Source organism: Gouania willdenowi, chromosome 8 (genome assembly GCF_900634775.1).
Source record: "Gouania willdenowi chromosome 8, fGouWil2.1, whole genome shotgun sequence".
Lineage (NCBI taxonomy): Eukaryota > Metazoa > Chordata > Actinopteri > Blenniiformes > Gobiesocidae > Gouania > Gouania willdenowi.
This window is the reverse complement of record NC_041051.1, coordinates 18,990,031-19,003,025: the sequence shown is the minus strand read 5'-3', so window position 1 is coordinate 19,003,025 and position 12,995 is coordinate 18,990,031. Positions and strand designations below refer to the sequence as shown.

Here is a 12,995-nt window from a genome sequence, read left to right as displayed (position 1 = left end):
TAGAAATATGCTGAGTAAACGCACCCTTGAAAAGATACTAAGCAAAAAGACGCTCTGGCGTCAAAAGGATAAAACTGATGTGGCTGAAGTAGAGCATGGTTTATTGAACAACAAATGGAGATTTCTGGTCAGTGTCATGGGTACAGATGGATGTACCAAAAATGTTTCTATCTCATAATTATGACTTTACTAACTCATAATTATGACTTTCTTTCTCATAATTATGACTTTCTTTCTCATAATTATGACTTTACTAACTCATAATTATGACTTTACTAACTCATAATTATGACTTTCTTTCTCATAATTATGATTTTCTTTCTCATGATTATGACTTTCTAACTCATAATTATGACTTTCCTTGGTGATTTTTTTTTTTTTTTTTTTTGTGGCGGAAACGGGCTTCCATAGGTAATGACTATTTCCCCACTGGGGATCAATAAAGCTCCTCTACTCTACTCTTATTATAGCAAAGCTATTAGCAATCATGTTGTTCTATTCACAAATGTGTAAAAGGAAAAGCATTAGATGTGTTGTACTGATAAATATGTTTGTTTGATTCGATTGCACTGAAAACAAGTACCATTAAAACAGCAGCAGCGGCCAGAAACATTGGTGCTTGCGCCCCCTGGTGGTATAAAGATGTGATGCTTCTTCTTCTTCTTCTTCTTCTTCTTCTTCTTCTTCTTCTTCTTCTTCTTCTTCTTCTTCTTCTTCTTCTTCTTCTTCTTCTTCTTCTTCTTCTTCTTCTTCTTCTTCTTCTTCTTCTTAACTTTTTGTATTTTTATTGAGCAAAAGTGCTCAGTTAACAAGGCACTTAAATGCCATACAACGATCAAAAGAACAATAGATAGGACCACAAGTTCAAAGGAACAAAACACAGGGGGGTGGAAAACATGAAATGCAATAAATAATACATACATTGGGGCTTTTGAAGGGGATGATTCAATGGCACAGTAGAATACAGATTTAAAGGGGGCTATGTAAATTATTCAATCATGTTTAACAAGTTTGTTTTTTGGCTTTTTTCAATTTAAGGGATTTAAAATACTATTGTAAAAATGAGTTGTGAAAGGCATTAAAATAACGTTTGATTTTTGAGTATTTTTCTTTGTGTATGAACAATGTCCAAGTATAATAATATCGTTAATAGAATTAATTAATTGTAATTATTAAATATAAGACCAAAGATAATATCCTTTTCAGAAAATTCATTTAGTTGAGGGATTTTAGTGGAGAGCCACTCAATAATGTAATAATAATAATGTAATAATAACAACTCAATAATCAACCTCATTCTTTCTAAACGAGAGAAAATTTCACAAAATGACTCCAAACACTCGTTCCTGTGTCAATGTTCAGATTGCTTATTGTTCTAAATATTAATAATAGCGCCCTTAGTGCTTTCACCTCAGCAGTGACAACAACAGTAAACCATGGTGCTCAGTAACAGCCAATCAGCTTCTCTCCAGTGACGTGCGCGCGGCCCTGGCATAACAACAGCTCGTCTCGGTTTCCTACTTCCTGCTTCGTTCTACGGCCAATAACTCACCGTTCCGTGGAAAAATGCCCCTTTAACCAAAGCTGTTGGTCTCCGGTAGGATTTGTTATTCACTTGGTGTGATTAGGACGGTGTTTGGTGCCTGTCTGCGCTGTTGTCGTGCTGTTAGCTGTTAGCTCGGTGTAGCTAACCTCTGCGACCTGAGAAAGATGGGCTCCATACTGAGCCGTAGGATCGCTGGTGTGGAGGACATCGACATCCAAGCCAACTCAGCCTATCGTTTTCCACCCAAATCCGGTTAGTGACTGACATCATGTGCATCCGATTATGTGCAATATTATCACATGCATTGGTTGTGTTATCTGTAGCTCCCTTTAACTGTACATCAACTGTGTTCAGTCAATGTAAACAAAGCCATGTTTGCTGCCTGTTAGCACAACTATAGATTGAAAGCCTTTTGTCTGTGTGTGCTCTAATTTACATCATTACGAATACGTTATAACATCATTATCAGCTGCGACAAATAACATCTCATCACTGACATTTCTCATACTAAGAACAAGTAAAACAATTATTCTAATGTTGGAACAAGGCAAGTGACAGTGTGAGAACGCGCAGAATTTATGCAATAACCACTGTTTTTCAGTGGTAGTAGATCATCATTAGTAATTAATGACTAATTAATCAATGGACTTTCTGTCTATTCATACGGAGCGCCCCTCATTGGCCAGTTTAGGTGACGTAATAGGGGCACCACGTGACTTAAAGTTCCGTCAGTTTTTTTTTTAGCTCATATTTATTTTTTAGCTACCCCGCTAACCCTTTTATTTTAGCCCTAACCCAGGAAATACCCTAAAATGTTTATTTATTTTTTTTGTTATATGTATTTTTAAAGGTGGAATTTGCCATGTTAAATATGTTAAAATAAAAAAATATATGTGACAAAAGTGGGATTTGAACCCACTTTAGCGGAAGGAAGGATTCTTGAGTGCAGCGCCTTTGACCACTCAGCCATCCTGAGAAGGACCGGAAAATGTACCCACAGCCCTTGAGGCTATTGATACGTTTCCGTATCAATAGACACTTTGTTAAAGTTTCCACAGAACACAATGTTTCTCCTTATCCATCATTTTTGTCATTGTTGTTTTACTGCTTTGATAATATAAATATGCTAGATCAGCGATTTTCAATTGGTGGGTCGGGGACCTATACTGCGTGGGTCGTAGACAGCTGGTCAAAAATAATTAAATAAATAATGTCTCTCTTGTTGGATTGGTCTTTTTATTTTGAAAGAAACTTTTCTTTTGACAGGCATGCTGTGAAATGCATGTTGCACAGGAAAATATATAGATGTAAGTTTTTAAAAATATGACGTGTGTTTACAACAGCTATTTTAAAAAAACTACATTTGGTTAGTTGAATTAAAAAAAAAAAAAGTGGGTTTGAATGACCATGGCATATGTGGGTCCCAGAGTGAGACCAGTTGAGGACCTCTGTGCTAGATAAGTCGCACGCCATGTAGCCGTAGTGGTGATTTTGTTTGACTTTACTTGTTGTTTGACTATATATTCTGTTGTGTTCTCCTTATCTTCAGGGAATTACTTTGCAAGTCACTTCTTCATGGGAGGAGAGAAGTTTGACACGCCACATCCAGAGGGTTACCTGTTTGGGGAGAACATGGACCTGAATTTTCTGGGAAATCGCCCGGTGCAGGTAGAAGCTGATGTTTCTTAATCCTTGTGTCGACAGGTATGAGAAGCTGTGTGGAATTGTATGTTCTCTCTAACCATGCATTCCTCGTGCCTTCTATTCTCTTGGTGAAATCTGAGAAAATAGGATTGGCTCAATCTTACTTAGGCCAGAGGCGTGTTACATCCTGAATTAACCAAGTTTGGCTCCACTAACCTGTGACAATAGAAAGAGGGTTGCATAATGTTGCATCGGTTACTTCATTGTATGTTGTGTTTTTACCAGTTTCCATATGTGACACCTGCCCCCCACGAGCCTGTGAAAACCCTCAGGAGTCTGGTCAACATTAGGAAGGATTCTCTGCGTCTGGTCAGGTAAAACAAAAAAAAAACATACAGTAAGAATCAAAACATGTTTAAAGCGGGGTACCCACATTAGGTTTTTTTTAAATATGAAGAGATATTATATCTGTTACGGACCCCACATTAATGCAGAACTAAGTAACTTGCGCTTAGCGCTCCCCCTAAAGGTCCCTTTTGGTTATGTCACTGTTGTAAAAACTCCACACACCCCGCCGCCTGCCCCACCCCACATCTACATGCGCACCTTTGCTCTCCCAAGACGGTAGCAACTGATCACTGAAGACATTAAGGGTGCTTTCACACATATTGTCCCATGTGACCATGTGAACAGTATGAGGAAGAGAGACAAGTAAAATAAATGAATGATATGGGAGTAATAAGGAAGGGAGTGTGGAAATGTGTGTGATGTGTTTGTTTGTGTGCTGACAAAGAGGCTCTGAAAATGGATGGATGGATGGATGGATTGCGGGTGTTAATCTAGCATTAGTTTGTATTGGGTTGCCATGAAGGAGTATGTCTTGCCACCGGGTCGGAGGCAGGGGGAGGGTTTGAAATACCCCCCAATCACCCCATAAACACTTGTATTACACTCACAGGGACGACGAGAATAATTTATTAAGGTGAAAAAGTGACTTAGTTCTGCTTTAAGATTCAGGATTTTCAATCTCCTACTTGGAATAAGTGACTTGATTCCAAGTTGCCTTGAATGCAGCGTTTTGTGATTCTCAGTCAGCTCGCTTCCTGATTGGCTACATTCTGTTCCACGTCACAAATCATGGGATCATGAGTCGTTGGCTTTCCCACACATGAGCAGTTTTGGTCATAAATATTGAACAAGTTTAATATGTACGATTGTCGGCTCCGACCCATCTCTGAGCCAATTATTGGGACAAATTCACTCTTACCACACATCAGACCACAGGATAATCCTATAGATTAATTTCATAAAACATAAAATATTCTGGTATTTGCCATCCTTGGTCTAGAAGGGGTAAAATTGCGACAAAAACAGCTGTATTCTCTTTGTGTGTGTGTACCCAACTTAAGTCTTATGAGCTGTTTTTTCACCTCAGTGCTGATCTAATGAAACCTGATGAATGATCCTAGGTATAAAGATGACTCCGACACTTCTGTGGAAGAAGGAGGAAAACCAAAGGTTCAGTACGGCGTAGAGTTCACCTTTGATGCTGATGCTCGGGTTGCCATCACCCTTTACTGCCAGGCCTTTGAAGAGTTCTCCAATGGGATGGCTGTGTAAGGCATTACTTTCTTTTAATGGTGCTCAGTTTCAGTCTAGTATCTCATTTAATTATTTAGCTCAAAGCTCTGATTACATCTGATTTGTACAATCACACAAAACCCATTTGAGTGTCAGAGACGTGAAACAGCCACTTCTACACATGCACACCTGCACTTTAAAAACAACACACCAGAGAGTTTTTGTCTTGTTTTAAAAGAGGGGAGATTTAAGCCCCTGAGCACAAAGTCTAGAATAGATGCAGCGGCCTCTTAGCAACCAGCAGTCACCATAGATACGGCAGATTAGAAATGAATACATATTGATGTAATGGTCTGTGCTGAAATTTGGTTTTATATTGATGTCAGGGAAAACAGGACTTTGATGCTGTCAATTGTAAATTATAAATAGTTGTTTAATTTTTTTCATGTTTTTAAACGAATCATCTTTAACAGACCATGATTCTGTGCAACTTCCTTCATGCAGGTACAGTGCCAAGGAGCCGTCAATGGTCTCTGAAACGGTCCATTACAAGCGAGGGGTGAGCCAACAGTTTTCAATGCCATCGTTTAAAATGGACATCAACGAGTGGAAAGAGGAAGATGTGGGTATCTGCAGCAGTTTCACCAAGCTCACACACACAAAGTTAGTAAATATGATTGTTTTAACTAATACTTTCTTCCCTTTAAAGCTGAACTTTGACCTGGACAGAGGAGTGTTTCCTTTGGTTATCCAAGCAGTGGTGGATGAAGGAGACGGTAGGTGTAGTGAGTCATTGTTATTAAAAAAGTGATTACGTAACTTGTAGAAACAGCAGGCCAGCATTTGTGCTTTGTTTTTAAGACTGTCTCGGACATGCTCACGTACTTCTGGCAGCCTTTGAACGAGTGAGTACGCTACACATTTGAAACTGTATTAAGACTTTGTTTTAAGACTGTAATGTTCCCAAGTTCTTGTTTAATTGTGTCTGCTGTTTGTTTCGATGCGTTTAAGACCACTGATGGGAATTTGCTCGTTGCTAAATGTGTGTGCAACACATTGTCTTACTTTTAAAACATTCTTAGGCTACTGCACACTGTCCTTTTGAATGTAATGAACGTTTTGATTTGGATCTAATGCCTTTTTGTTTAATGTTGTTCAGCACGTTGATGGCAGTTTCTCTGTTAAGCCATTGAAGCAGAAACAAATAGTAAGTGTGAAAATCAAACTGTGTACATTCCTTATTATTATTCTACACTTTGTCTTTTTTAAACATCTGCCTGAACCTTTTCTGTTTGTCTCTTAGGTGGACCGTGTCAGCTACCTCTTACAGGAAATCTACGGGATTGAAAACAAAAACAACCAAGAAACCAAGGTATTACTGCAAATGTTTTAGGGATGTTCCTAAGCAACTATTTTCCTTGTCGACGACACTGATGTTTCCTTATGACTAGTCTATTACACAAATCACAAAATAATGTACGGAGGCAAATTATTGTCTTTATTTTGTGCATTTAATAATATATGTGAAAACGTCGTCTGCATACCAAGGTATTAGTCGAAATACTAGTGAGAGATGTTCATAGTGTGAGACAGATAATCACTGCTGAACCATGAATCAAAGCTGGTAAAATCACTCTGAAAAGAAACTAATGATCACTGGAATCAATGTGTAGTGTTTTTCATTTCTATTGTCACCATACATCAACAAATTTCACAACTCAACAAAAAACTAAACGAAACTAAAAGTCTACAATGATTAGTGTTGAAACAGGCACAGTAAGTAGCACAAAATGCTTATTTTAAGCCTAGCCTACTCCCCAAACAACATAAATGAACTACCCGAAAATAAAAAAAGCAAAACATACAAATCATTAATATCTACATCATTCAAAAACAGAATTTTTTGAACAGAGAATTTACAAACACCTCTTAACTGATACAAAAACTCCTGAGTTAAAAAGAACTTCAATTTCTAAGTTATTTACGTGAAGTTTAAAGCACAGAACAACAAACATTTGGGCAATAACAGTCCTAGAGTTCAACAGGCAGAAGTAGTATTAATAATCACATTTAACTATAGCAGCTTACTACACAAAAGGCAGCAGAAAAAATATTTTAAAAACCAATTAAATAATAAATCAGATATCAGAATTACTGTTCAGCCCTTAATAACATTTGGAGAATGAAAGGGGATATCACTTAATACTGAATAAAAAAAGAGCAGTCGTGTAATCATGAACAGACACTATCACAAACAAACACCTCCAATACAATACAATCAAACTTTGAATGTCTCTTGTACCTTCAACTAGCGCACATGCACACAGTCTTTTCTAACTGTGATCAGTCTGACGTCCAGCTGCTGTTTAATGAGGCTCTTGTCCTTGTTGTAGGTGTGTTTTTCATGTTTTGCTTTCTATTTATCACACTTGCATGTATTTAAAACACATGCTACGATAATATGTAATTTAAAAACAAACAACTAGTTTTTGGGGAATGCTGTCAATGTCAATATTTTTAGTGTTTCATCAAGATTCAATCAATGAAATCAGCAAAGTTCACATTGCCAATGTTTTTCTTTCTTTCAGCCCTCTGACGACGAGAACAGTGACAATAGTAACGAGTGCGTTGTGTGTCTGTCGGACTTGCGTGACACACTCATCTTGCCCTGCAGACATCTTTGTCTCTGCAACTCGTGTGCGGACACTTTACGCTACCAGGCCAACAACTGTCCCATCTGCAGATTGCGTAAGACTCTTCGCGTTCTTGAAATCAGAGTCAAAGCTTGAGTTTGCTTTATGTTTGTCCTTTTTTCTACAGCTTTCAGAGCTTTGCTGCAGATCAGAGCTGTGAGGAAGAAGCCCGGAGCTCTTTCTCCCGTGTCATTCAGTCCCGTCTTGGCTCAGACCATGGACCATGACGAGCACTCTGTAGGTTCCACGCACATCATTTTTATACGTGGTTTGATTCGCCAACATCAGCTGATTTTTAAATGTATCTTGGTATTGGACTGAATGGGTTTTCTGCAGGGCACAGACTCCGTTCCTCCTGGATTTGAACCCATCTCCTTGTTGGAGGCTCTGAACGGCCTGCGGTCCATTTCTCCCACCCTACCATCAGCCCCCCTCTATGATGAAATTAACTTCTCAGGGGGTGACAACAGGCAGCTGGGTTCTCCTGAGCATCTGATTGATGGAAGCCTACAGAAAGGCAAAGTCAGCAAGTCACCTGACAGGTGAGCTCATCACAGGAAGAACACACAGGTTTACAGAGAAGCATTCAATGATATACTGTCGACTATAAGTAAAGGATAATGACCAATGATGACCGTTTCTACTGAAGTATACTTCAAAGTTTCCCAAGATGCATTTCAAACCTACAACGACAGAAACTGAGCACACTGAGGCAAAATATTTCTGTTGATTCTCCACCTGAGAAAGTTCTGAAAACATTTAAAGCAAGAAAGTGACCAAGTAGAATATCAACATGTGCTCATTTGATCCATGAAACTCACAGAAACACACACACTGTGCTACAGACTGAACTTCCTGTTAACTTCAAAACAAGAGCCTTATTTACAAAAGTGTTAAACTAATGAAGACAACAAGAGATGCTTTTGTTTTGAAAAATAGATGTTTAATTTTTAGCTTGAAGCCGGTCCCAGGACGATTTTACATTCTACTCGCAATGCATCATGGGGCGGTTGAGTATGACTAGTGTGCCCACAGTGCATACTTAAAAAATGTCCAGATATAGTATACATCTGGGTATTTCTCGCATACTCAATCTTTCCATACTATCTAATGTGAACTCACTACATACTCATTTTGACATCAGACTTACGAGAGTATGAGTGGTATGTTAGTATACCATTTCGAACACAGCCTAAGTCTTTATTTCTGTTATAAAAAATGTTAATTATTGTCCACAGCAGCTTTGGTAGAGATGAATAAAACTGAGAAGCATTCGTGTGAGTCTGTGATTCTGTCTGGCCTCTCCACAGCACCCTCAGATCTCCATCCTCACCCATTCAGGAGGAGGATGAGGAGAAGCTGTCAGAGATGTCTGACGCCCAGCCTCACACGCTGCTGTCCAGCAGTCCTGCCCCCACTGACGTAAGCTGCTGTTTCACTACGCACCAACTAGCCTCTACAGACACAAAAAACCCACATTTCTATCTTTTTTCCTGTAGGCCACAGCGACTGAGGACGTGGCCGAATCTCTTTCACCAGATGATGGTGAGGCTTCTGCTTCTGATTGTTCATTGGCTTTTTTAACTCATTGGCTGCCAGCCATTTTCACAACATATACATACCCCGCTGTCAGCCATTTTAGGGCATTTTGACTGATATTTTAAGACCCACAGAACATTTTTTACTATCAATATGTAAAATCTGAAACCAGATACTGAAAGAATAGACTCTACTTTTATCATTAAAAAAAATGACGTAGATGTACGTCAATGGCGGTGAGTGAGTTGAGCTCGGTGCGTATTGAGTAACTTATGTTGCCTTGTTGTTTCCTTTGCTCCAGATGACAGGATGCATGCAGGAGGCGACATCCTGCAGGATTGCAGCAGTGAACACAGCAGCTTGACCAAAACAGAGAGCGATGCCCCCGGTGAACTCTCTCTGCCAGGTGGGACGCATTTCTAGTTTTAATATCTAATTGCATGCATGATCTTCTGTACATACCTGTATAATAATTGCATTGTTGCCCACAATAGTAATAATGCATTTAAAAGTAGTGTATGGTCAACTTCTGCAATAATATGTGCTTGCATACGACACAAACAATGACCGACGACAGTGCTTTTGCAAATGTATTTTCTTCACCACATCACAGTAAAACTCTTCATTATGAATCTCAACATATAAACTAGTGTATTAAAATCAAAAGTAAACCCAGGTACGACGCTGTAATGTAATATTTTGATTCATAAATACAGCTTTAAAGTGGTTGAAACTATAAAAACTTTATATTGTGTGGCTGAAGCTGAAAGTAATTGTGTATTTTACAAGATTTAGAAATGGCTCCCTATTGCTGACCCAAACACTTTAATTTCTGCTTCATGTGGGTCAAGGATCTTGTGAGATTTGTGAACGGTAACCGATTCGATCTCTACTAAATGTTCACTTTACATACAAGTTTTTGCACAATGTGGCAATATCTGAATATCTGTGCCCTGTACACAGCACGCCCTTAGAGATGTCCCACAATGCATCAACTGAGATCAATTATTCAATGTCGGTAAGGAAATCCTGAGCATTAATATGTGAAGGTTTCATTTCTTCAGAAAACTGTTCCTCAGGAAATCCACCTTGATCTCTGGACATGTTTCGACTGTCAACTGCCAGTCTTCGTCAGAGGCGACTGCTGATCATGTTTCCTTGACTTCCGAGTAATAATTACAGCAAGATTAAAAAAAAATCTTCTTTTTTTAATACGTTAAGGCGCGGAAGTCAAGGAAACATCAAAGTGATTAGCAGTCGCCTCTGACGAAGACTGGCAGTTGACAGTCGAAACTTAGGAACAGTTGTATGAATAAATGAAACCATAACATCTTGTTCAAAATGAGGACAAAAATAATCTTGCTGGAATGATAAAATCCTGAGCTGACTTTGTCCAAGGCATTGGCCAACTAAAATGTAGAAATAATAGGAGAAAACACCACCTGTGAACGTTCTTTTCATATAGTTCACAAACGTTGATGTCTTCAAAGTATGGCTGTGGTACTGCAGCTGCTCACTTACTTTTGACATCAAAGGCTGAGATTCTTTGTGCTTTGCTCTAACCTTTGTGCTCCTGAGCATCTGTGTGTTTCCTAACCCTGCTCTTTCCTGTTTCCTGCCATCCTGTCTCCTCACCGCTGGTTTCTGTGCAGCTCTCGGTCCTGATTCCTGCTCTGTTGGTTTGGAGGAGTAACTGGTATGTGGGATTCCCTGACTGCTCTGTTTCTTCTATAAGCTTTACTTCTTCCACTGAGTCTGGTTCTTTAAGGACACAGCTAATACAATAAAAGTTAAGCTATGAACTTCAAACCCAGCCCCAAGCTGTGAAAGTAACGAGTCGTTTTATTTTGAAGGTTCTTCAGAGTCGACAGAAAGCCTGAAAAGTCAGAGCACAAACTGCTCCAGCCAGCCTCTGCTGTGTCCTACCAGCAGCCTTCATTTGGAGGACGAACACCTCGACCCATGACTCTGACCAAGTTTTGTCCCACAACGATCACCTGTCTCATCATCATCATCATCATCATTGTTTAATCCAGTGATCAGGAGGACTGACGGAGGAGGACTCGGTTTATTCCATTAGCATCAGACATGACAAAGACATTTGACTGCTGCTTTTTTTTTTTTGCCATTGCTGTTAAAAAGGATATTCAAACTTTGAAAAGAGTGCATAGAGCTCCATAGAGTGCTCACTAACAGTCATGATGTGACATGTTTAAGCATACTTTAATCATTCATTTAACATTCAATTCTGAATAACTTAGTAATGCAGTTTGTGTGCTGACGTTGCATTCCTCATTAGTCCATGTTTACATTACCTTCTGCTGATTTTTGTTTGTAATCAAAACAGATAGACATAGTTTTTGTATCTACAGTTTGTGTTATGATGAAGTGATTTTTTTTTTTTTTACACACCAACAATGATCAGTCGAAACCCATCTCTGATAACAAGCATATTTAACATTGATATTTATCCTTTTCAGATTATGTGATATATAACAGACGTAGAATCCTGTCTAGTTCCTATAAAAACTGTACACATGCCGATCAAGCTGAAGAATACTTCGAAAAAAGATGTTTATCTACGGTGTATTGAGCTATCCTGCTTGTCTTTAAAGACTGAAGTAACCTACATCTTAAGAGCTGCAACAAGCGTGGATGGATCAAGTTTGTGGCGCCCTGTGTGCAGCCTTTGTAATGTGTCTGCTTATGTGACGTAGCTGCAGAACAAAGGGCCACGTGTTTGTAGAAGCCTGGTCCTGTGTGTGGCGCATCATACATATAGATCTATGTGCCTTGAAATAACATGGCTGCCTGCGTGCTGCGTCAGACGTTAGTGTTCCTACAGTGTTTTGAGCTTTTGCAGAAAGACAGGTGATTGGCTGCTAATGTACAATGCTTTTTTATTTTATTTTATTTTTTTTTTAATTGCAAAGCTTCATCTGAAAAAAAAAAAAAAAAAAACGTCTTGTCATTGTTAAGGAACAGTACTTCAAAGCTGTTCATTTATTTCCTAAGCTTTAACCATCTATCAATTGTGCATTTGATGTTAGCGTTTAGGTTGCAGTGGATTGCTGTAACACTCATGATCTCATTCAATCAATAAAATCAGCTCTTTTTTTTTTTAATAAATAAAACAGGAACAAACCTTGGCTTGCATGTGCAGCAGGAAAGGCTTTAAACGCTCACACTGCTTATAGTTATTGTGATTATTTCCTTTTTCTCAGCCCCTCCTCTTCCTCCTCTGTGCCATTTCAGCTTGACACTGTGCCTTCCTTTCTTGACCACTGTTGACCTGGTATCCAGGATAACTCCACAGTGAGTTCCCGGCTCTGTAAAGTCTAAACCTATTTCTCCTCCTGTGTATAGCAGCATGTGTATAACAATAAAGAGCAAAGATTCAATACTACAAGTCGTCTCTGAGCAGTCTTAGAAGGATGCAAGATGTAGTTTATAAATGATTCAATACTGTTCAGTAGGGATGTAACAATTAATCGTAAGGCAGTTAAAAATCTATCCAGAAGTGTTGGCGGCGGGCGGAATCTGCTAATACTTTCTTTCTGGCCGCCTTCTACTTTTAAGCATGTTCATAAATGATTCATTACCCCTTTAGCACCAATAAATATCTGTAATATTACATGAATATCTGTAAAAGTCATGTTTTTCTATTAGCTCTGTCTGCTAGCATAGCATCTCTTCTTCACTGCAAGATATCTGCATGCCAACCGACCACTGAGTCAATTCATTAATCTGTGAGGTTTACACTATGGACTTATCTAAAAAATAATCATTTATTCAGCAACTTCAACTACTCACTGGTACTCATATATGAGTTACTGTGCAAAGATTTGGAGTTATACCTATGAAAGTTATCTACAGCCTTTATACATTTTTAAAAACAAAAAAAGCAATCAGGATAATCAATAAGGCATAATATTTGGATCACACAAACACTGTTTCTGAAATATATAATATAATATAAATCACTTCCAAAG

The 12,995-nt window shown here is 38.7% G+C and overlaps 1 protein-coding gene across 2 annotated transcripts; it reads left to right on the top strand.

Annotated features, from left to right (window-relative positions):
• The first annotated feature begins 1,479 nt into the window (after positions 1 to 1,479).
• On the top strand, positions 1,480 to 12,409 carry mgrn1b (mahogunin, ring finger 1b). 2 transcript variants are annotated; one of them, XM_028455857.1, is made up of 17 exons: positions 1,480 to 1,798; positions 3,096 to 3,214; positions 3,476 to 3,564; positions 4,660 to 4,806; positions 5,276 to 5,393; positions 5,481 to 5,547; positions 5,633 to 5,676; positions 5,931 to 5,978; positions 6,075 to 6,143; positions 7,360 to 7,519; positions 7,592 to 7,701; positions 7,801 to 8,006; positions 8,775 to 8,886; positions 8,964 to 9,009; positions 9,305 to 9,409; positions 10,656 to 10,699; positions 10,857 to 12,409. In XM_028455857.1, exons 1-16 carry the CDS (start codon positions 1,711 to 1,713, stop codon positions 10,694 to 10,696), a joined length of 1,569 nt encoding a protein of 522 aa, XP_028311658.1. In that variant the 5' UTR covers positions 1,480 to 1,710; the 3' UTR covers positions 10,697 to 10,699; positions 10,857 to 12,409. The 2 variants fall into 2 exon arrangements, with proteins under 2 accessions (XP_028311658.1, XP_028311657.1); XM_028455856.1 differs by lacking the exon at positions 10,656 to 10,699.
• The last annotated feature ends 586 nt before the right edge of the window (positions 12,410 to 12,995 follow it).